Source organism: Triturus cristatus, chromosome 4_1, assembly GCF_964204655.1.
Source record: "Triturus cristatus chromosome 4_1, aTriCri1.1, whole genome shotgun sequence".
In the NCBI taxonomy this organism is placed as follows: domain Eukaryota; kingdom Metazoa; phylum Chordata; class Amphibia; order Caudata; family Salamandridae; genus Triturus; species Triturus cristatus.
Window position 1 is genome coordinate 490146533 of NC_140585.1, and position 25640 is coordinate 490172172.

Below are 25640 nucleotides of genomic sequence, written 5' to 3' on the forward strand. Positions count from 1 at the left end.
GCCACCAGTTGTCTTTCCAAATTGAAGCTTGCAGCCCAAAGAGCAACACCTCAGTCTTTTCCCCATAAAGTTTGAGGAAATTATTTTTCTTCCAGCCTGCAATCTCAGACATACAATGAGAAAAGATGTCTGCGGTAGCTACCCGGTTTATGAGTCTTACCAGGGGGCTCACAGTATCACTCACTGTAAATTCTGTGAAAATGAAATGAGAATGTTTGCCACCTGTGTCTGAATTTTCAAATAAGGCGCACAGCTATGGAGCTGGGTAAGAGGTTGTGGCTGGTTACATGTGAGCCTGTGAGCACATGCATGTGAGCACATGTGCGGGCTGAGCATGGGTTAGACTAAAGACTTTCTCAGCTCAGTATCTGTGCATAGGTAGCCTGTTGTAGAAGGGGTCCTTCAGGGATTGGTGCTGACTTGCTGTCGACCTTATATAGTGAGTGGGTATTCATACTGTAGGTTTGCAGTGTTTAACCCCTTCCATGCTGGACGGATTCCCCTGCTGTGCTGATCTTTTCTGCGCGGGCGTGGTCATGACGGAACGGTTCCGTCATGAGCACAGCTCAACCGTGGCTCATGACGGAACCGTTCCGTCATGAGCACCGAAGGGGTTAATAGAACATTGTTGGTGCTTTACTCAATTATACATTGTGAACAAAATATGAGCCATAGTACAGTTTGGCTATACTTAGGCCTAGACACACAAGTCTGATAATAGTCCTAGGGTAAACATGAGCCATGAGTGCAGATGCTGGCCAGCAGGAGGATCAAAGGCATCTCCACACAGTAGAGACATTTGACAGTGATTGGACTTGTTTCTGAGACACATAGAGAGGACAGGTTGTGTGGTAGAAAGCAATGAAAATCAAACTCAACAAGACAAATACAATGTAGAGGCCAGGAGAAAATTCACCTGGTGGCTAGAGTTTGCCGCCAGGAGCAGAACAACATGAAAATTGTCTACATTGACCAATTGAGGCTGTAGCAATGGAGTAGAATAGTTGGTCCCCCGACAGGACCGGGCAGGAAAGATAGCACTCCGCTATGATTTTTAGATGTGCCCTTTGGGATTGCCATGGCCCAGGGGTCATGACAAGCAAAGTTGCCCCCTGTGGTCCCCATTTCCATGGGGCTGACAAAAATCACAAGGGTCCTGGGTGTCCATGTCCCTGGGGAAGACAATGGACTGCTGCTTCCCTTCAGTAGCTTACGTCTCTATGGAGGTGCGAGCACACTGCCAACACCGTCCTCCCTGGGAGGACTTTGAATTTTTCATGTTTGTCTTCTGTGGTGCCTGAGGAAGGTCAGGTTCACCACCATCATTTTTAGCAAGTGTTTTATGGAGCAGCCAGATGTGCAGCAGCCATTCAGTAGCGGCTCCTCAAAACTTCACCGTACATCTCCCAGGAGGTTATATTGATGCCCCAGAAGAAGTTTAATTTAATTTCAAGCAGTCCTATAGCTGGCGCTTCTGTACAAAGACTCTGGGATGCAGGGACTCCTGTTGGTTGGTCCTAAAGCTGCAGTGGCAGCATAGTAAAGGTAGAAGAAAAAGTCTTATCTTTTGTTCAGGTATCTGTGTTTAGTTGAAGTTTGAGGAATACGGTTATGACGCTTTGACATTACATTTTGTAATCGGAAGTAGCGTTGAAGAAGACCCAGCAGGGACGAAATGCATTGGCTACAATCAAAGTATTTTTTTGAGAGAATGATTCACTAAAGCATTGAACTCAAACTTCATAAGGACTCTTCTGTTGTTTCTGAAACATGGACACGTGTCAAATAGTATTTCTCTAGTGGCTTGCTGATTAGCATTAAATTATACCCTGTATACTGTGACTAATATACATGGGCGGTCCTGTGGTCTTATGGTTCGGGGCTTGCTAGAGGTGAGAACTATTAGAACGGTGTCGCTATAGGTAATTCCACCTGCCTACAGGTGATTTGTGATTTGTTATATAGTATTCAGTAGGGTGTGCATAATAAAGAATTTTTTCTTTTTATAACAAAAAGCAATGACTGGCAATGATTTATTGAGTTCTGTTTGTTGAGCATCAGCAATCTGGAGCATTAGACCACACTACTTCTCCTGAGTACGGGTTGGACTGCTCTACTTTGCTGCCTTGAGGGAGTCAAGTACTACAACAGGGTACATGGTTATTAGTAGATGGAAGGTTGCAAACTTATTACTTGTGAAGTATTCACAGCCTTTGCAATGAATAACCCACTTTCTTAAATAAATGGTTCTTATAAAAGTGGAAAATCTACCAGTATTCCATGCATTTTGCCTGACCAGCCTCCAAAATCCTAGATTTGTGAACATTCACAAATATTTTGCTTGGCTATTTCTACTTACACAGTGATAATATAAGTACTCTTAGAAATGCCTGAAATCCATGTGTTTCTGGCGTGTGAATGCGAAGAGACACAGTTGTATTATAGGGGTTTCATGCGCTGGGGAATGCCCACGATAATACCAATTTTAGTCAGACAAAAAGACAACTTTGTTTTGTACATAGGCCCATTTCTGCTACACTTAAACATTTTGTCACGCAACAGATAATTTTCCATAATGGCTACGGAGGAATACTTCTGGAAATTGTAAAATTTCTGTGAGTAGTCCATGAATTTTCCCTTAAGCTGTACAATTCAGAAATGTACTCTGAAATAGGAGGAACAACTATGAGATTAAGTTTCTGTTTTTTTTTCGAAAGGAAGTAGTAAATCCAGCCTGTGGTCCTTATGTTAGGTATTTTACCATCTTCTGTGTATTGGTTCTCAATATAATTCTAAAATCACTAAAATAAAAGAATAACAACTAAATATTAGTGATATTAGGTAAATTGTATATGTGTAATAGCTTCTTAAGAGCAGGAGAAGAGAGCAGCAGATAAGAGCAAATCTAAAAGGATGGAGGATATGAAGCGCGCAAGAAAGTAAGAGATAATATATGATAAAAAGTCAACTTCAGATGATGCAATTGATGATATTCACTGTTTGTCTTTCATTGTAAATGGGAAACATTAAAACTGTTCAACAAAATAAATAAACTACAAAGAGTGGGTTATAGAGGGATTCTCCGACTCAGCAGGGGCATGGCTGGAGAATGAAGGTAGAGCTTCAGAGATACTTATATCCTGCAGTATATTTGGTTAAGGAAGCTCCAATGTTAGCACACCTGCAATTGGTAATGATATTGATAATCCCCTATAGAATCTAGGCGCTTGTGAATGATATTTTTCGCATAAGATCAATACCGGAGACTGCATCCCTCTTAACCAGCATGTAAGTGCAGTTTGTCGTTTCCTACAATTAGATTACGGTTACGTTTTTAGATGGGCAGGCAATTTTAACTGAAGGAATGGGGGCATGTTAAAGAAGGAAATCGTCTTCTGGTCGTATATTTAAATATTTGCAAAAGTTCTTAGGGTCTCTGTATATTGCGCATAGAGTATATACTTTAAATAAAATAGCAAGGCAAGAAATTAGGAATATATATTCCAGTGTGGGTAGCTACAGTTTTAACAAACGACTTAACATCTTAAAATCACCGACTTTGAATTGTAAAGAAGATAAATATGGAAATTACAAACTTTTCCAGTGTGGTAAATTGCAAATTTAACAGAATGTTAAACACTGTAAATATTACAAGCTCTCATGAAATCAATGTTGCAGTCCCGCTGCTATAACATTCAGGTTTATATTGCCAGCTGCAGTCGCTGAATGCCAGCTTCTGAGAAGAGGGTGACGGCCATGTGTCACAGGGGTGCTTTCCTTCTCTGCAGCTTCTAGTGTTAGGCTGACTCCCCTCTCCCTTCCCTCGGTCTTTGTGTTAAACACATAGAAAGTTTAAAGTTGAGCTGTGCTTGCCAACAGTGTCTCCTGCTTACACCTCTGTTACTGGAAGCTGCAGGAAGTTGGGGATATCCATCACATTTTCACAGTGATTACCAAGGCATCCAGGAGCCTTGGGCTCCTGTACTGATAGCTACTTCCACCTTCCCTCCAGCAACTTCTGCCATAACACCTTGGTAGTTTGAGCTGGAGCAGTGCACTCCAGCGTGTGTGGCACTGCTCAAAACTGGCAGTTTGTGTGTGTGTCTGCAGGAGCTCTGGGAGGAGGAGGAATACTAAGCATGCCAGTAAGGGACCATTCAGACCACCTCACATATATTCATATTGCACCAGTAACTCCGTGAGCTGGCATTATTGTGAAGATACATTTAATCATGATTGGGATCCCTCAGCATCTTAATTTGTGTGTAGATAATTAGTTCACAAGAGTGCCTGCTCTCTGTGTTACTAATGCCATAATATATATTGTGGGTTAGTACTTATTGGCACAGGGTTATACTTTTAATTAGAACATTGAAATGTTGAGAGATCCATTGAACATTGAAATGTTGAGAACTCCATTGAAGACAATGGAATAGTCCGGGACTGTAGTGGCTGGCATAAGCCCAGAGCTCCAAAATTCCAATGTTTGACTTCTTGTTTCTACCTTTTTAATTTAGAATGTTCTACCCTAAGTGGGTGGAATGCTCTAATATCTGTATAGCACTTTTGTCTTGGGCTATAATGGTTGTTAAAGACCCTCTCCCTCATTATAGGCACTCGCCTGCAACTCAGGTCTATAACTCAGGTTCAGGGCCTTTAACAACCAGTACAGCCCTCGGCAGCGGGTTATATTAGAGCATTGAAATGCTGAGAGGTCCACTGAAGACAATGGATTAGCTCCGGGCTTATAATGGTTGTTATGAGCCCGGAGCTCCAACATTCCAATGCATGTCTTCATGTTTTTCCCTTTTTAATGTAGAAAATTCTGCCCTTAGTGGGTGGAATGCGCTAATAGCCTTATAGTACTTCTGCCTTGGGCTTTACTGATTCTTAAAGGCCCCCTCCCTTGTTATAGGCCCTGGCTGCAGCTCTGGTCTATAACTTGTGTTCAGGGCCTTTAACAACCAGTATAGCCCTCTGCAGCAGTTTATAATATAATAAAAGTCAGAGTAAATACCATAAAAAGCCCAGAGGCATGGTTCCAGGATAGACTAATGTAGAAAATTAATCCTCCCATCCCTTAAACTTGCATATGAGCTGCAGCCTCCTGGCTAGCTGAGTCTACACTGACAATGCTCAGAACTGTACTCCGTGCATCAAATGACTTGATCATCAATTACAAGTTCAAGCAATTTACCTTCAACCTACAGCTACTGCTCTGGCTTCCTCTTCAAGTTCAAATAGTCTTAAAGGCCCCCTGTGTGATTAAACTGTGTTTAATCACATAGGCCTTCTGTGTTATTGTCACTCAAACAAATGGACAATATATCTAACATGCACATATTTTTCAGTGGCCTCCATACAGTGCCTTCTCGGTGGTGTTTAAAATTCCTAAGGATCATAAAGAACGCACACTGAAAGGAAAGCTTTATGGTCATATGCCCTATTAGGGATTGCATTCAAGCTGCATGTTAGGCTTATTCCTCCCCATTGGCATTGTGGACGACTCTCACCACTTAACCATGGCCCTTGTACCCCAGAACGGATTCCATCACCAAACCATTGTTGCCTCACTCCCCTATATGTATTGCTTAGGTCTTGCTTCCCCTGTGACTTGACCTGCACACAGTTATTCTCTTCCACTTTGATTTGCTTCTTCTACCTCCTCCCTTGCCTGCTCTGCTTCAATGTAATGTGCTCCTTGTGCTTGGTGCATGGTTCTGTGTTTCATTTGTAATCCCATATGGGACATCTATTTCCTGTTACTAGTCTGTGTGATCTGTGGCTCACACTAGCTTCACTCTATATAATTATGCCTAATAAAATAATAAGGTAGGAAGGTTAAGTAGTGAAATATCAGTTTGAACTGTTGCTATCCTTGTGATTTCAGTAAAACGAAGGTCTCCAGTACATTTACGTAAAATGTTCTATAAAATACATAGCGTACATACCCACATATCCATAAACAGTGTGAGACTTTAAAACTTTTGTGATGCGCATGAAAGTGAGATCACTGGGTATTGCTCATACATTAAGCACAACAAGAATGTGCTATAAAAACGCCGCAAATGGTTATGGTTATTAGTACATGATATAGCACATGACTCACTCCCAGAGGAGTATTTCGGCGCTATGCTGATCAGGCAAGATTGGCACTGTTTAAAACAACCATATTTTTAACATCTTCTTAAAATTCATGAAGGTTGGAACAAGTTCGAATATGGAGAGGGAGACTGTTCCAGTGAGGCTGGCCAAATATGAAAATGATCGGCCTTCAAATCATCGGGTGGTACGTATGCATAGGCTCTTCAGCAGAGCTTTGTGGGAGGACCTTAACTGTCCGGAAGGCAAAAAATAATTCATTTTTGAGCACAGAAGATCAGGTTGGGTCTGGTAGAACGCCTTGTGCATTAAGCAGCAGAGCTTAAAAACTGCCTGCTTTTTAATGGGCAATCAATACAGTTTTTTGTGTATGAGGGCGACCTAGCTGGTAGACTGCAGATTACCGAGCAACAGTGTTCTGCATCAATAAATCAATGAATTGGGGGTGGTGGGGGGTGTGCAGCTCCAGATCAGTAGAAAAGCCAGGTCTTGAGGTCCTTCCTGAAAATGTGCAGGGTCAGGGAGCATCTGATGTTCACTGGGAGCTCGTTGCAGGTCTTGGCTGCGATGTAGGAGAATACTCTCCCACCTGCTCTGTTTCTGCAAGATGTGGGGGATCTCTGCCAGGGCAAGGTCAGCAGAGTGGAGGTTCCTCCTGGATACGTGGAAGGAGACTCTCTGGTTGAGGCATTCGGGTCCGATGTTGTGGAGGGATTTGTAGGCGTGGGTGAGGAGTTTGAAAGTAACCCTCTTCTCGACGGGGAGCTAGTGGAGGTCTCGTAGGTGTTGGGTCATGTGTTGCGGAGTTCTGGATGGTTTGGTGTTTGTGTAGGAGAGTTCTGTTGATTCCGGTGTAGAGGGCATTGCCGTAATCCAGTCTGCTGGTTATGAGTGCGTGGGTGACGGTCTTTTTGCTTCTGGGGGGATCCATTTGAAGGTCTTGCGGAGGATGCGCAGGCAATTGAAACTGGGGGAAGCGACGGCGTTGATCTGGCGGGTCATGGAGAGGGAGGAGTCCCGGATGATGCTGAGGTTTCGTACGTGGTCTGTAGGGGTGGGTGGACTCCCAAGGGCGGGGGCCACCAGGTGTTGTCCCAGGCAGAGGGTCCAAGGATGAGGACCTCGGTTTTCTCAGAGTTGAGCTTAAGGCAGCTGTCCTTCATCCAGGCTGCGACATCCTTCATTCCTCCCTGGAAGCACAGCGTGGTGTTTTTGGGATTCTTTGTGAGCCAGAGGATGAACTGGGTGTTGTCGGCGTAGGATACTATGCTGAGCCCATGCTGTCTGACGATGGTGGTACGGGGGGCTTTGTAGATGTTGAAGAGCGATGATCCTTGGGGTACTCCACAGTTGATCTCTGCGGGTTTGGAAAGGAAGGGGGGAGTCTGACCCTCTGGGTTCTGCCGGAGAGAAAGGATAGGATCCAGTTGAGGGCGGCTCCTTGAATTCCTGCGTAGTGAAGTCTGGCTGCGAGCGTGCGGTGTGAGACGATGTCGGAGGCTGCGGAGAGGTCTAGAAGGATGAGGGCCGTGATGTGTCCATGGTCGAGTAGCATGTGGATGTCATCAGTGGCAGCGAGCAGGGCATTCTTGGTGCTGTGGTTGCTGCGGAATCCAGACTGGGAGGCGTCTAGGATGGCGTTCTCTTTGATGAAGGTGGTCAGCTGGGAGTTCAAGAGTCTCTCTGTGACTTTGGCCACGAAGGTGAGTAGAGAAATGGGCCGGTAGTTTTTCAGGTCCGTTGGGTCATCCGAGGGTTTCTTGAGGAGGGGTTTAACCACTGCCCGCTTCCAGTCGTCTGGGAAGGTGCCGGATCTGAAGGAGGCGTTGATGGTCCGTCCTAGTTCGGGTGCGATGGCAGCGGTTGTTACCCTGTGGAAGATGTGCAGTGTGCAAGGGTCTGTCGGGGCTCCTTAGTGGGTTTTCATCATGGTCACGGTGAAGGTGCTCGATGGTAGCGGGTTAACAGGTCATGATGGTTAGCTTGTCGGCAGAGGTGGGGACTGGGGTGGTGTCCGGTATCCATTCGCTGAAGTTGTCGTTGAGGGCCTTGATCTTCAGATGGATGTAGGAGCTGAGCTTATTGCAGAGTTCCTGGGAAGGGGTGATGTCCGCGGCTTCGCTGGGTGGTTTGGTGAGATGCTGTATGACATTGAACAGTTCTTGGCGTTGATTGCGTTGGTGAGGTCTTTGTTCCTGATGAAGGTCCATTTGGTGTCTCTAATGCTATGGTGGTATTCCTTCAGGTCGCTTCTCTGTTTGTTCAGTGCTTCCGTGGTTTTCTGGTTTCGCCAGGTTTTCTCTAGACGTCTGCAGGAGCGTCTGGCTTCTAGTAATTCTGTGGTGAACCAGATGGCCTTCAGGGGGCGTTGTTTGGCGGGGTGGCAGAGGGGTGCGAGCCTGTTGGTGCAGCAGGCGATCCAGTGGTGGAAATTTTTGGCTGCAGAGTTGGTGTCGGTCGTGGTGCTGGGGGGGTTCTTGGAGGAGGGTGGTGATGAGGTATTCCTCTGTGACCTTACTCCAATTCCTTCGTGGCCGGTGCAGGGCGGGCTTCGGTGCAGTGGTGGTGTTGAAGGTGAAGTGTACGCAGTGGTGGACTGTCCAGAGGGGCTGGGTGGTGTGGCTGAAGCGGATGTTGGCATCTCCTGCAAAGATGGGGTTGAGGGTGTGTCCAGCTCTGTGGGTGGGAGTGTTGACAAGCTGCTTCAGTACGAGGATGGCGAAGTTGTCAAGGAGTGTGGTGGAGTCAGGGTCGCTGAGGTTGTCGAAATGGAAGTTCAGGTCTCCGAGTAGGATGTAGTCCGTGAAGGTGATGGCGTGGGGTGCGACGAGCTCGGCGATGGTAGTTATGGACTGGGTGCGAGGTCCCGGGGGTCTGTAGGCAACGGTGCCGGATATCATGGTCCTGGGGCAGGTCTGGATTTGGAAGTGGAGGTGTTCTGTGTTGGAGTGGTGGTCTCTCGTGCTGGAGGTGGAGAGTCGGAGGGAGGTCTTGTGTGCGATGGCGAGTCCTCCTCCTGGGCGGTCCTTCCCCTGGATCTTGTAGCCATCGGAGATAGCAGTGGCGATGTTGGGGCCAGATGTTGCGTTGGTCCAGGTTTCCGCGAAGAAGGCGACGTTGGGCGAGAGGGTGTCGATCAGGTCCCAGATCTCTACGGCGTGTCGGGAGCTTAGTTGAGGATGATTCATGTCAGGACTTCGGCAGTGCATGCGTCCGGTGGGCTTCCAGCAGTGGGGGAGGCATTGTCGATAGTGAAGGAACTTCGGCAGAGTCTGCAGGAGAACTGTCCGTGGGTGGTGTTCGGTGAGGATCTTTCGCAGTCTGTGTGTCTTCCGTGATTGAGTGCGTGGCGGGCGGAGGAATCATATCGGTGGGGTCTTGGAGATCCCGGGTTCTTGGCGCTGGCTGCGGTCAGAACGCGGACGGGCACAGAAAGGGGGCGGGGCGGTCGCGCAGCAGCCTCCATTAGGTAGGGGAGGGGGGAAGCGGGAAGGCGGGAACGGTGATCGGGAGGTGGGCGGGGCTGAGCGTGCACCAACAGGGGAAAAACAAGCAATTACACTGTAAGAGACAAGGGGACATTGACTCAAGGGGCAATGCCAGAACACAAGGGATGGCAAAACGGCACTGGGACTAAGATAAAAGTAAAAGTAAAAATAAGCGCAGGGGCAAGCAGGTAGGGGAGCAGGTCGAGAGCGGTTTCGAACCCTGCTCTCCTAGTTTAGCGGCGGAGACGACTGGGCGGTGCTGCATGGAGGGAGAGCGGTTACCCAGGCCAGGAGGGCAGGCACTTGCTCCTGTTTCAGCCGTATTGACCTGAACCAGTATCATGGATTTCATCAGGATCTCTTTTTTTAAGCTACTGTAAAGCGTGTGTAAGAACAATCAAAATAAAAATAAGTGTGAAACAAAAAGCGACGGATTGTAATACAAAACCAGTGATCCAGCTGTTCAGCAGATTCAACGGTGTACCTGTGGTAATCCAAAAACAACATACCGTGCCGATAGAGCAGTGGGGTACAGCGTGTTTGAACCACATTCTCGCATACCTAAACACACAACTTAACGCACTTTCAACAAATATCGCAAGTGCCATGCAACAGAACTAGTGCATAGTCAGGCAGTAACTTGGTTCTGTATCACTCACCTGCAAACGTCAGGTATATTATATCATCTGTTCTGGGCAAGTAGCCCTAGGTACACACACCCATCCACCCTAGTGAGTAGAGGCGGTGGCGTTACAAATATATACAAATAGTGGTAATGTCTGTTAGCAGAAAAGAGACAAGTATCCAGTGGCTGAGAGGTAAGTAGGAGACCTAAGAGCAGACTACGGCTCTTTTCCAGGCTGCATTTAGGGTCTCACAGTTTTCACATGAGAAGCGGCGGGCAGACTATAGCTGTTATCAAGGCTGCACGTAGTGTCGCAGGGGTTAAAACAAAAAGGCTCTAAGAGCTGCATGTGGTGTCCCAGGGGTTAAAACATTAAGGGCTCCAAGGAAAGTAGAGTCCAAAACCCTGTCTCGTAGAACCCTGGTGTGTGCTGCTACAATGTCCAATCAACGTAGAGTGTATGAGGTATAGCCCCGATGGTAAAAAGTCAGCCAGTACAATGCCTAGAGGTGTGGCTAACCCTAACCAGAGAGTTAATATATGCATTTACCGGCAGGTACCAAGGATGCATATCACAAAGGTTGGAACATTAAAAAGAAGATGGGTTGGCACATTAAAAAGAACGGGTGGGGAATTATACCAGGCCATGTCAAGCACGGGAAACACCAAGGGCATGTCCCGGTGAACTTGCCCAGCTGAATGCGATGTTCGCCGTGCTCAGGTAAGGCATATACACTGCCACTCGTGGAAAATGCTCTAAAAAGACTGAGCTGCTCAATAAGGGATAATTAGAAGGAAGCATGCGGGATCGATGTAACCCAGAAAGAAAGACGCTCGGGGACACAAAAGCATTGTATTGTGAGCAGTAACTTACCGCTTAGCTCAGGGCGTGGCATCTGCGGCGTGTTGTCTGCTGCTACCAGCAGTGCATTCCCGTAATCCATGCGAACAAGAGCCTGGACCACGGTTTTCCTAGAGGTGGGTGGGAGCCAGGGGGAAAAAATTTAACTGCCTCATTGTGGCAAAACAGAAGTCACAAGTAGCATTATCTTGATCATGCATGGATAATGTTTTATCTATTTTTACTCCCAGATTAGTCACCACTTGCTTGAGAGAAGGAGCTGGGCCAAGGTCAGGGGGGCACCAGTTTGCCGACCAGAGCTTGTAAGCTTTGCTGAACAGCACAGTCTCCAATTTCCCACTATTCAGTTGGAGACAGCTGTTTCCCATCCAGACTGCAATTCTCCGCAAATTAGTCTTTCACTTTGTCTGAATCAGGGCCAAAAGAAATGAGCAGTTGAGTGTCGTCTACATATGACATGATCTCCACACTGGAAGATCTCACAATTTGTGCCAGAGACTTCTTCATAGATGATTAATAGAGTTGGGCTCAGGCAGGAACCCTGTGGAAACCCTTTGTTGGTAAGCATCTTTCTTGATTTAAACTGACACAAACAGACGTGTTGGGTATGGTTGTCAAGAAAGTCCCTGAGTCAGAGTAGTACTCTAACCTGAATAGCTACTTCAAGTCGTCTGCGCATAAGGATGGAGTGGGAGACCATGTCAAATGCTGCAGACAGATCCAGTAATACTAACATAACTGCCTAGAGAGAGTCGGATGTTATCCGTGGCTGTCAACAGTGCTGTCTCCGTAAGCTCTGAAGCCTGATTGTGAGGGGTCTAACATCCTGTATTTTTCTATAAAGGATGTTAGTTGTTTGTTAATATGGCTTTCTAGAATGTTTGTGTGGAGAGGTAATATCCAGGTGGGTCTGCAGTTAGTAAGAACTTCAAGGTTGGCGGGTGGCTTCTTAAGAAATGGAGATACTTGCACATGCTTCCAATCAGATGGCATTTTAGAAGAAGTTAGGGAAAGATTGAAAAGTGTTTTTACTGATGGGGCTAGGCGGTTGGATAGACTGGTTGTTCTCCTCGGTGCACAGGGATCTAAGGGGAAGCCTGATTTGGCAATGGTTGGCATCTTCTGCACCTGATCCTCACAGCAAAGGTCAAAGACCCCCATTACACTCCTGGTATCTGGAGGAAGTTAATTCAGGTCCAGGACTGCATCTGATTGTTCTAAACTGATGGGAAATTTCCAATAGATGGTGTTAATTTTATCTTCAATACAATCGGCTACAGCAGCATAGACTTTTTGAGATAACGGAGTGATAGCGGAGCAGGGGGCAAGGATTCAAAAAGCTATTTAACGCATTGTAAAGATCCTCTGCGGAATTGCTGGCTAGGGCAATAGTGGAAGTAATGTGCGCTGATCCTATTGTGATTATCACTGGGCAGGGCATGGGAGGCATTTGCATTTAGTTGTTTCTCACCTCAAATTGTCAGTGTACCAGGGTGCCTGGTTTCTTGGATAAGGAGGGGAGGAAGAGGGTTTCTTGAAAGGGGCTATTTGATTGAAGGTGGTTGTAGAGGAATCGTGATAGGCAGCCAAGGCAGTGTTGATACCCAAACTCTTATGGTCCTAAAAATTGATCTAGATATATATTTAAAATGTTGTTTTCTTAAATGGATCTTTGCGTTATTAAGATAAAACTCGTAATATTCAAAAGAAATATAAATGTTTCACATATACAGCAATTTTAAGCTTTTGTCATTTAGTAGTAAAGAAGTGAAATACATTTTGATTAATTTTTAGGCGTTAATCAGCAAAGATTTAGGACCTAATTTAGAATTTGGAGGGAAGTGAAAATTCTCCAATTTCTGAGGGAAACTCTAAATACAGAGTAGATTAATTTAGCTGCATTTCCTCCATAACTGATTCCTAAAGGTATGCATTAATGTTTTGCAACCGAAATCCGTTGCAAAGCATTCATATTTTGCCACCACTTCAAAGAAGGTGGTAACACATCCATGGATGGGAAGGTGTCCCCAAAGGGACACCTTCCCCTTTGTCAAATGTTTTAAAAAATTATTTTAGGAGTAGGCAATGGTCAACGGGGCCCAGTATTCCATTTAGAAAAACGGACTGCATTAAAAAAATGCTTTATTGAAAAGAAATCACAGACATGGTGGTCTGCTGAACCCAGTAATGTGCCTAGCTTTCCGGTTTCCCAGAGGGGTGTTACCTGCGTGATCTTATTGGCCTGCATATCACACCATGTGATTGTAGCTGGTCGTAGTGGGTTGAAATTTCTAACATACCTCATTTTATATTTACGGGCTAGGTCGAATTGTTACCCACTACAATTCTGAATTTTGTGAACCGACCTAGGTCGGTTCGTAAAATACAAATGCATTCTGTAAAAGTCAAATTTCAGCCCCTTTTACCTAATGCAGTTTTCGTACATAAGGCCTCTTGTGCTAACATTTTGGTGAAAAGTAGTACCACCATGCCTGAGCTCCTATGTTCTCTTGTCAAGATTGAGAGTGCAAGTCTTTTTATATGCAATGAAATTTCACGCATTTAAATAAGATATCCTTTCTGAAAAATGACCTCCACCATAGAAATGCGTTCAGCGTATTCACTGGCTAGATAGCACTATTACCAAACCATTGTTTCAATCATTTACTCGTTTTCTAATTCAGTTGTGCATATTTCTTTATAGTTTTTTAAAACAACGGAATCCATTTGGTACCACAAATGTATTTTAGAAATTAAATATAACTTTAAAAAAAAAAAAAAACATGTGGATTTTTAACAAGCACGAACAAGTGTGCAATGATGAAAAAATGTTTTGATTTACATTTGATTACATTTCTTTCTGTACTTTGTGGCTTACCTTTGTTCTGCCATTTTATTTCAGCTCATGGGACACCCAGAATGGGAACACAAACGTGGATCCCGAGGTTCACAGGTTAGTCTTGTTATATGTTTTATATTTTGCTAATATGAATCTAGACTTGGCTTAAATGGCATTCATTGGTCTGGAAACACAATGCATTGTAGGAAGGTGTGCTCTGTTTTACCTGCACTGTCTTCTCATTCTTAATTGTAATGTTGTGCTAGTTTATCTTATCCTAGGTAATGAATTTACAAGTCATAAAAGTTCAGACCCACAGCAAACGCTCTTTATCTATTACCTATCTTAAGATATTCATTGATGACTCCTAGCATCTATAAAATTAATTAAATCTTCATACCGCTTAGGTCTCTGTGCAGCACTACATCACAGCCACATCTGATGATGTGCATCCATTTAATTTTCCACTGTTGTAAACACTCATTTTTTCTCATCATGTACTGTCTTAAAAAGTTCTATTATCGTGTGCTTTACAGTGCAATAATACCCTTACACAGTAGCTCAATATGCCTAACATGGACCTGATATACACAAATGGTTTGATTTAAAAACTTTATGGCACAAGAAGAATCATTTATGAGTGCAAACTTTGCAATCCTGAATTCCAAATTTGGTCTCGTTGAAATTTATATGCACATTTCTTTTTCCAAATTTGCACTCAGAATGGCGTTTTGCCTCCCTGCTACTGGTTTTTATTGTTAACTTTTGTGTGGAATGTCAAAGGAATTTACAACTTGTTTTGGGATTCAAGAAAGTTGGTTTTGCCATTGGTTGGTATCAATCATAATTTAATGGGCACTACAATCGTGATATCTAAACGAGCCCTTCACGGAAAAAGTGATTGATGTCAGATTTGATTGATTTGAGATTTGAGATAATTTACCTAAGCAGTCATTCAAATTACACAGTTGTATACTACATTTTTAGGCCAAAGCCTGTCAGACAGCACAAATGACTGGCTGTGAAAGACTTATTTGGGACATGCTGCCAGTTGACCAGGAAAGAAACTCCACCTAATGTTTTCCATTGGTTTTTTTTGTTTTACCATTTTTGTTATCTGGCTTTCTGTTTGCTAGTTGTATTTGTTTTACCCCATCTGTCTTCTGTTTGTCCCTCCCATGGAGCATAGACTGTTTCCATGTCTTTGATTGGCTGCTTTATCCTTCCACAACTGTTAGCTTTTTGGGAACTTGTTATTTCCTTTTATAAAAGCTCTCCATGAAAGTGCATTTGTTTCCCTCATTGTCTTCCTCCAAGTCCCCACTCCACCTCTATTTTCCTTTTCCACTATGAAACTTCACAATCTCCCTTTAGGTAGGACATCTCCTGGACTTTACTTTCACCATTTGCTTATTATGTTCTATAATAATTACACTGTATTATTCCAAGCCCCTTACTAACAGTAATCTTTCAGCCATGTGAACTTTTGTTACAAAACTAATTAGCTACATATGTTGCTCTCAGCCCCCACACAGCAAATGTGCCTCTCAGTCTTCCTTTCCTGTCCCTAGCCTACCCAACCACACTTACTAAGGCATACCATCAGATTGTGCGGTAGGTGTATAATGATCTGGCCCTCTCTGAAGGGTCACTCTCAAACATTTCTGTTTTCATCCCTCCTGTTATCTGAACCCTTTTTTGTTAGCTTTTAGGTAGGGGCGGGCGGAGCATTCCGCTCCGTCTGCGGAGTGTTCGGAGATTTGCCTACTCCGTGTTCTGCGCAGAAGGCAAATCTCTGTACACTCAGCAGCGGAGCGGAGTTGGCCAGCCCCTGCCTCCACCCCCCCTATTAACAATTAATTCTACATTAATTAAAAGTAAATTAAAAACCACTTACCTGTACTGCAGTGTCCCCGGACTGCCCTCCTCCTCTTCCTCGCCGTCTCTGGTAATCCTTGCGAAAACTGCGCCTGCTCGGCACCTGCACATGTGCATTTCTCGAAAGGATTACCAGAGACAGCGAGGAAGAGGAGGAGGGCAGTCCGGGGACGCCGCAGTTCAGGTAAGTGGTTTTTAATTTACTTTTAGTTAATGTAGAATTAATTGTTAATGAGGGGGAGGCGGGTGGCGGAGCGGAGTTCCACGGAGTTTGTTTGCAACTCCGTGGACCTCCACGTAGCCCCGCTACGCCAACTACGCCCAGGGTTACTTTTAGGACTCTGCACTTGACCGCTGCTAACCAGTGCTAAAATGCTTTTGCTCTCTCCTTTAAACATGGTAAGATTGGCTTACACCCAATTGGCACATTTAATTCACTTGTATGTCCCTAGTAAAGTGGTAGAAAGTGTAAAGTGGAGAAGTGTGGCTCAATGGTTAGAGCGGCAGACCCTGATGCAGAGGTCTGGCCCAGGACCAGGGTTCAATTCCCGCCTTGGCGGCTCTTGGATTCAATTTCTCCGGACCTGATAATTCTCGCCTCGGTGCCTATTCTAATCATGGGTCCCACTTTGCAACTCTGGGCAATAGCTTGCTTAATCTCTACAACGGCCCCCACGGCGCTAGGATGCCTGGCTTCACCTTGGGGGTGCCCAGGAGTGGACATCTCACAGGAAAACCAGGAATGGTTCCACAGCGGTATGAATACAGCGCTACGAGACCTCTGGGTAGAAGTGCGCTATATAAGTACAAATACATACATACATACATATTACATGTACCCAAGGGCTGTAAATTAAATGCTACTAGTCAGCCTGCAGCGCGTTTTGTGCCACCAACTTGAGTAGCACTTTAAAAACATGTCTGAGGTATGCAATTGCAGCATGTGTGTGTAGTTTTAAACTGCAATTTCGGTCTGGCAAAATAAACCTTTTTGCCACACATGAACCTTCCTTTTAAATACTTATGAGTCATCCTTAGGGTAAGCCCTACACAGCAAATAGGGCAGGGTGTGTTGTATTTAAAAAGTTAGAGAAATACTTTTAAGTTTTATATGTCCACATGGTGAAAAGCTTTTTTTTCTATTGCAAGGCCTACATCTCCCATAAGATAACATCAGGTTGCTTTATTACGTTTAATTAATTATAACTTTTGTGTGGGAGCTGGTAGGAATTTCATGTTTAGTGTCTGAGGAATTTTAATGAAAAATACTCTTTAATCGTAAAGTCACAATTCTGGAAATACCACAATACCACTTTTCGAATGTTGACATTTTCTTGTACTATCCATTTGATACCTGCAGTCTGTATCCTGGGTCACATGACTAGGTATAGTTGGCCATTGGGCTTTGTGTGTTCCTCCTAGCCAGTATCACAAATGATGGTCTGGCTGTTGGCAGGACAAACCATCTTTGACTTGATAGATAGGCTGAGTTGTCACCTGCCATACTTGCACTTCAAAGGTGCTGACAAAGCTCACACACAAAGGACTTCACACTAGTCTATTGTGCCCCTAGACAGACTGGGGCCAGGGCTGGGAAGCAGGAAAATCCAGACACTTCTGTGGTGGGAAAACTCCAGAAGCTTCTCCCACTTCAAAGCTGTCACCAGGTATAAAAATGGGGCCCTGAGTCTCACTCTTCAGTACACTTCTGGCCTGTGTCTGCTGCTGAAGAAGGACCTCTCTGCTGAGTTGCTGCGGAAAGGACTTGCTTCCTGTAAGACAGACTGCCCTGCTGCCTGAGAAAGTAAGATCCGACCTGTTCCTTGAACCCAGAATCACCAGAGTGACTCCAAGGGCTACCAGACTGACCTCCTGTTCTAAGCTACAGGGACATAAAAAGCTCCAGAGACCTGTCCTGCACCTGCCCATCCATCCAGACTCAACTGAAGCTACCTGTGCCCTGCTTCCAGCCTCTGCTGGAGTAAGTCCTGGTCCGAAGAGGTGTTCCCCAGTACCTGGACCCTTGCTGGCATCAGAGTGTACTCTCCCTGGCCCAATTGTGGATTGCCTCAGAACTGATGCAGCGAGACGCAACTCGACGCAGCAAAACATAGTACTTTGCATCACCGGAACCTCCCAGCCCCTGAACGAAGGATTCACTTCAATTGATGCAGCACAATGCAATTTGACGCAGCACCTCACAGCTCCTGATTGGCAACCCCATCGGAACCACTGCGTCCCCATGGGATCCGACACATTTCGCCACAGAACCTCACACCTCATTTCAAGTACAAGCAGGCTGTCTGTGAGGGATACACAAAGGCCAAATACACCTAATCACGTGGCCCAGAAAACAGACTGCAGGCACCAAATGGTTACGACAAGATAATGATAACTTTCTAAAAGTAGCATTTTCAGGATTGTGACTTAAAATCTGACTTTACATTAAAGAAAATGTTAAATTACTATTGCTTAGACACCAAACATGGCATTCCTATCTGCTCCCAAACAAAAGTTATCACTTATTAAATCTAATAATGTAATAAGGTAACCCTTTATTACCTTATGGGAAATGTAGACCTCACAGTATAGAAAAACAATGTTTTTAGTGTTTCACTAGCAGGGCTGTTTAAAGCCTATCTTAGGGGTGACTCACCAATCAAAAAGGGAGCTTTAGGCTTGGCAAGAGGTTTATTTTACCAAGCTGAATCAGAAGAGACCTGTTTTCAAGGGACACTTGAGTGAGTGCCACAATAAGTGCTTCAGACCCGCTAGTAACATTTAATTTACCATGCCTGGGTACATGGCATACCACTATACTAGAGATTTATAAGCAAATTAAATATGCCAATCAGGTGTAAGCTAATTTTAGTATGTTTTAGGAAGTGAGCACAAGCACTTTAGCACTGGTTAGCAATGGTAAAGTTCACGGAGTCCTACGTTCATAAAACATAATGGAGCATTCCTGGAGGGTAGAAGGTAAAAGGTCTGATGGTGAACATCAGAGAGGACCAAGAGGACCAAGTACAACACAACCCCTTTGCCAAAATCACAGCTAATTACTTGGTCTTGATATTCACAAGCGGCTTATGTTCCTGGAATTTACTTTTGCATATTTTTTTTTAATAACTCTTTTTATTTGGTACATGACTTACACATTTATCGTCAGTAACCATTAAAACCATCACATATTACACCTTTTTTTTTACAGTACTCCGTTAGAATAATGATTGTGTGTTTTTAAGTACATGAGTATAGGTACAAGACTAGAACATTCGCCGCTTCATGGTTCATTAACTGTCCTCCAAAGAAAACTCCATGGTAGGTATGGTACATATGCCACCTTTGATATTCCTATGATGTCCCCTTGCCTGAACTCTTTGCTATTGCGTAGTGGGCCTAGCTTACCGGTTTCCCAGAGGGATGTTGTCTGCGTGATCTTATTGTCCCAGCCTAGCTTTTTAAGTACTGTATGCCAAAGATAAATCGTCTGTTTTGTCGGTCCTAATAGGGCCATCTTCTGGTAAGATATAGTGCCCGGTTGAGCCCTCCTGTTCCCGGAACAAGTCTATCCAGGCGGTAGGCAGGATCGGTATGAGACATATGGAGCCATTGATTTATTACGGTCAGTTGGGACGCCCAATAATACGTTTGTATATTTGGGAGCGCAATGCCACCATCATACCAAGTTCTAACTAATTTGGCCATTGCTATCCAGGCCGGTTTTCCATTCCAAAGGAGTTTGGTCAATTCTGCCTCTATTGCTCGGAAGTAGGATGGGGGAACTGAGAACGGGGTATTATGCAGAGCGTAGAAGATTTGGGGGAGCGCCATCATTCTGAAGATCGCCGCTCTTCCTAGCAGTACTTTTGCATATGTTAAATTATGCAGTATACCGATTGCACTCCTTCCTTCATACCCTTCTTGTCCCTCCTAAAATTCAAACTATGCTTGTTCATGCCATGTCCTCCACCTACAAACCCATCTAAGCAAGGTATGTTCTTGTCTGCCCACCAAAAATACCTCCACGCCTTCCTTTCCTGTCCCAGCCCTACACAACTACACTTACTGGGATGTAACTTCATTATATGCAGCAGGTGCAGGAGGGATGCTTTATTTTACCCAAATACATATTTCTCCCTCTTCCCTAGAGTTTGTTCCCAGATTTCCAATGGCATAGTTTCCATTGGTGCATTGGTACACTTTTTGCTCTCACCTGTGCGTTTTGTTTTGAAATTCATATGTTGTGCTGTGTGCCATACACCATGATCGTTGTCTTTTTTTTAACCCCCACCCATCTCCCAACCCTCCTTTTCCCATTCAAACCTTCTAATCCTCCCTTCATGTTCTTTTTGCCCATTAGCTGCCACCATGTTCTATTACATTTTTAGCAGCATTCGCATGCTGCATATGCTAATGGAGTTTACTTTCAATATTTATTGAATTATGTTTCACACCAATTACACTCCATTCTACATGCCCATCTAGTCCGTTCAGAAATACGAACTTTGCTCTTTCACGCGCCCTGCCCTTTCTATACAAAACCAACTACTATGATATGATATTCTTTCCTTCTCCCACCAACCTACCCCTAACAAACATTCCTCTCTGTCTTCCTTTCTTGAGCCTACCCTACACAAGTTTACTTACTGGGCTGTAACTTCATTATGTGCAGCAGGTGCAGTACCAGCATATCCCAACAATACAATACTTAACAAACAAACATTAACAAAGCCAACAGCTCAGCACCAACTTTATAGGAGTGAGATTTGTTGCCTATGACAAAGCTTGTTTACAAATTCAGTTTTATTCAGACAAAGTATATTTAACATTGCGTCATGTTACATACCAACTGAAAAATATATGAAAACTAATTCAATCAACATCGTGCTGTTTTATGTTAGGATTTCCATTTTATTGATTGTACTTTGAAATTGTCCCAACCTGATCACAACTTAAAACAATTGTTTTCCTTTAGATCAATAACAGTAAGAACTGCGACTGTATAATATTTTATGTATAATATTTAAAAAACAGTAGGCAAAGAGTAGACATCATAAAAGCAAAAAGAAGCAACAATCAAATATCCAATGAGGCAAATCTAATTTCACAGTGCCCCTAGATCCACATTTTCTGACAGGACCAGACTGCATAATGCTGGATATTTTTAACACTGGAGTAACCACAAAACTAGAGTGGGGGATTTCATTATTCAATGTCGAAACACACACCACAGCAATTTCCGCATACATTACTTACTAGCTTGACAATGATCTCTTTACAAAGTAGTCTATGTCAGATGAATTTCTGAGCTGTCGGGTGAAAGCTAGAATCAAAGCTTTCAGTTTAGTCTTGTTCTGCAGGACTAGGTTACAGTCAACGAAAATAGCTGCCAGTACATTGAATGAGAAGTAATTCTACTTTCAGATCTCCTAGGTTTTTCAGAAAATGCTCATGCACAAAGAGAAGAACGCATGTTCCTCTGCTGGTTACAATGAGCTAAGGAAACTCAGTTGTCTAGCTTGAGGTACTACTGAGCCGACTTTCAACTCAAGTTGTAGTGGTATGGACTTCATCAGAGAATTTGTTTAGAGGTGGAGAAAAAATTCAAATAATTGCCTTCAAAAGGGCTCATATACTTTCTACCATCTGGGTATAGTAACACTGCCCCAGTAGCACTACTCTGCCCTGGAACACTGTCAGCATAGGTTGTACAGTAAGGCCCCCCAAACCTTGAGTTTGGCAATAGCACCCAATGCAGAGAGGTCTCAAATCATTGTGCTATTCATATGTTCCAACCACTTTAAAGAGCTAGAAGTCCTTACCTCTAAGTACTTGCTAGAGCTTACCACTTCAATCCACCAAGTGAATGTAGGCTTCTTTTTACCTAAAACAAGCGTTTTACATTTGCTGTATTCAATATGAGCTTTTGATCAGCTGCTAGTTTAGATTGTTGTTCTGCCTATGAATAGTCCAATAATATTAGGTCATCTGCATATTGTACACAATCAAAGCTAACTTTTACTTATCTTAGGAGGAAAGGAACATGTATACCAAACAATGGGATATGTCAGCTAGGTATGAAGAAAACAAAGTCAGAACAGGATTCCATCCACTTTTAAAATCATTTTAAATGGGATGTGCTGAGATAGGCAGCTAATAGGTTCAACTGGACTCGCACCCAATTGTTTGAATAGAGAGTTTGGAAGATAGACAAAAGCCCTGGTGAAAACTGACAGATTATCAGTTTCTTCCCTAGTGTTGTGTGATTTACAAAACTGAAGGTCACCCTACGATGTATCGTTTCTCTGAGTTTTGTTTTTATTTTTTGTTGTAAGGAATCTCAATAAAACATGTACTAATCATTTGCAAGCAATTGGAAATTATAAAAGATTTTGCTCCACTGAAATATAGTCTGTTAACAGCAATGGTCATTAAAGAGCACCAACTTTATTCACCAAAGAAGTTCACCAGATGGACCTCATCGAGGCCAGTAAGGTTGGGGTAAAGACAGTTACCTGGGTGATGTAGGTTGAACTTTTGTTGTGATTGTTAGGGGGTGGCTTTGTAGTATCTATGCTTCTGGTTTCTTTAGTTACCTTCTGGAAATGTCTACAATTACCCAATCATCTTACATATAGTTATTGTGGCGGTTTCCTATGCCGAGACCAGTCCAAAACATTTTAGCAGGCATTTGTCCACAATAGAGGTCCAACGCTAAGGGGTCGAACTGAGAAAACAGAGTCAACCACAGGGGTTGAGAAATCCTTTCTGCATGCAGATAATTCATAAGAAGGTACTTGTTTTAAGACAATGATTATTGCTATATGTTTGCAAACGCAACAGAATGTATAGTTTCCACGTGTTAGACCTGTCAGCCCTTTGGGTGGTACCTCCTGATCATTATTTATTTTGTCCCACTTTTGCCTCAAACCCTGTTAGTATTTTTTCCTTTTTGGGAACCACCAGACTTTTTAGTATTGATGCAGATTCAGGGAGCCATTTTATCTACCCCTGGAACTTCTGTCTGAGGGCCTGGAGCACAAAATGGAGGCCACCCATTGTCACCTGTGACATCACTGGAACCTACCAGCACCTTCCAGAACATTCCAGAACCCTGTGACAGTGAGAGGCAGGTTTAGAATGTTGGGAAGGCATCTCCAGGTTGGCAGTTGGAGTTGGCAGTTGGCACCTGACTGGTGAAGAGAGAGGAGCACAGAACTGAAGGAGGAAGGAGTGAGGCAGCAGGGGTGGAAACTTGTGCCTGGAGTGGGGTCCAGAAACCCACCCTTGATACTAGTCCCTGCTGACTGAGCCCAGCCTGGAGCCCTGTGTGGGAGAAAGCAAGAAAAACCATCTTAAGGACCTGGACAGCCGGAACAGGCCTTAAAAGTAAAGAACAGCAAGTTCCTGACCTGGTTACTGGTAACTTCCTGAAGTCCGACGTCGAGAAGCCTGGAGACCTGGAGCCCGAGGTGGAGAAACGGCGCTGACTGGAAAGCAGACGTCGTACCCGGAGCCGCCAGAGGTCGAGAGAGGGCGCCGACGGAGGTCATGGAGACACCAGAGGTCGAGGAGGAAGTCACCTGAGGTCGAGTGTGCGGCGTCGACGTGGGAGTGAAGTCCGCCCTCCGGAGTCGCCGGAGACTGAGGTGAAGCGTGCCGGAGGTCGGGAGTGGAGATCGTACTCCGGAGTCGCCGGAACCTGAAGAGAATCGTGCCGGAGGTCGGGAGTGGAGATCGCACTCCGGAGTCGCCGGAACCTGAAGAGAATCGTGCCGGAGGTCGGGAGTGGAGGTCGCACTCCGGAGTCGCCGGAACCTGAGGAAAGGAGCACCGGAGGTCGGGAGTGGAGATCGCACTCCGGAGCCGCCGGAAGTAGACATCGAGCCAAGGCCGCCCGACGTCATCGAACCGGAGCCGCCCGAAGTCGACATCGAGCCAAGACCGCCCGACGTCATCGAACCGAGGCCGCCGACATCGAACCGGAACCGCCTCCCGGCGTCGACAAGAACTGTCATTGAGCCGAGGCCGCCGACATCGAACCGGAACCGCCTCACGGCGTCGACACGACTCCGGCGGCGTCGGAACTGTTTTTCTAACATAATTGGTGTTCAGTGGTGGGATAGAGCTGTGCCTACATATACTCGACAATAACTGTGGGTAGTCCATAGGCCTACACCGGGAGTTTTCTCCAAGCGGACTTCCTAATTGTGAGTTTTTGTTTTTTCCAAATTTACTCTGGTGGTGGGAGGAGGTATTATAAAAGGTACCCCCCTGCATAGCTTCTGCAAATAACTGTCCTCTGACCTGAGTGGGCAAGATGGAGTTTGTATTGGAGAATTTAGAAACGTACACTGTGGCCCAACTCAGGGAGTTTTGTCAGCGGGAGGGGGTGTATTGTCCCCCAGGAGCAAAGAAGGGTGCACTCCAAACCAGCTTAAGGGCTTGGGGGGAGGCACGACGAGAAAGCAAGGCTGAGGAGGAGGACAGGGATAGAGAGCCCGACAGTGAGGGAGCTGGTTTGTACCAACCTGAGGTGGGGAACCTGTTAGCGGGGCCCAGGACACTTTCCAGGAAGGGCAGCAGTGCCTCTAGCGGTGGCTTGTCTGAAGTGGAGTTAACAGACCGGAGGGAGAAAAGACAGCTCACATGGGACTTAGCAAGGCTGGAGAAAGAGAAGGAGGAACAGAGGATGGCTCATGAGTTGAGGTTAAGGGAGATAGATCTCCAGATCCTACGAGTCGGGGCACACCCTATTCCTAATGGTGGCAGCGAAGAAAGAGAGTTCACCAGGGAACCCAAACCCTATTTGCCGAAAGACATAGTGGCTAGCTATGGTGTGGGCGACGATATTGCCAAGTGGCTAGCGGCCTATGAGGTCTCTTTAAGGGCCCATGGGGTGCCAGAGAAGTACTGGGGAGGGGGATTGTACAGGTACATGCCTCCAGCTGGTAGGGATGCATTATTGGCCCTAGAGCAGGATGAGCAGACCCACTACCCCACCATGAAAGTGGCGCTTATACGAAAGTTTGGACTAACACCCGAGAAATACAGACAGAAGTTCCGGGGTAGCCACAAACTGGGCACACAGAATTGGGTGGACTTCCTGGATTATGCAAAGAAGGCATTAGAGGGTTGGATTCAGGGCAGTGAAGTGAGGAACTACGAGGGGTTGTTTGATTTAGTATTGAAGGAACACCTGCTCGAAAAATGTTTCCCTGAACTGCGTCAACACCTGGTGGATAGCAAGCTGACCAATCCCCGGAAGCTTGCTGAGGAGGCGGACATTTGGGCTAGTACCCGGGTGTCCACAAGGGGGACTGGAGGGGATACTCAAAAGGCCGGACAGGGCACCCCCCAGAAGAAAGAGGGGGGGGAAAGAAAAAGGAGTTCTCCAAAGGCCCCCAAAATAATTTCCAAGGTAAGGGAACAGGATTCACCCCTAGGGCTAACCCACCCAGAAACCCTAATCCTGGCCAGAGTCAGCAGCCAAGGGTTGTCCATTGCTTCGAGTGCGGGGGCGTTGGACACTATAAGGGAGATGCGAAGTGCCCAAAACGACCACCCCCTCCCATTGGAGGAAAGGCCCCCGGAGTAGCTAGTGTAGTTCTCGGGGAGGAGATGCCTTTAATTAAGGGAAGGGAGTGGGCGGGTGTCACTTTAGTGTCCCTGGGAGAACGGGAGATGGTTCCTAAGATCCAGGTGCCCGCAAATACTATAAAGTATGGGCAGTGGGTCACCATCAACGGCCAAAGGGGGGAAGCTCTGAGAGACACAGGAGCCAGTATGACTATGGTGCGTAGCCAACTGGTGTCTCCAGAGCAGGTGATTCCCGATGTACTC

General features: G+C 45.2%; 1 protein-coding gene across 1 annotated transcript in view; it reads left to right on the top strand.

Annotated features, from left to right (window-relative positions):
• PDE3A (phosphodiesterase 3A) overlaps positions 1–25640 on the top strand; it is a 1085163-nt gene that overhangs the window by 531146 nt on the left and 528377 nt on the right. The window contains exon 2 of the mRNA XM_085652713.1: positions 13980–14030. Within this exon, the coding sequence (XP_085508839.1) occupies positions 13980–14030 (51 nt within the window). The remainder of the gene's footprint in view (positions 1–13979; positions 14031–25640) is intronic.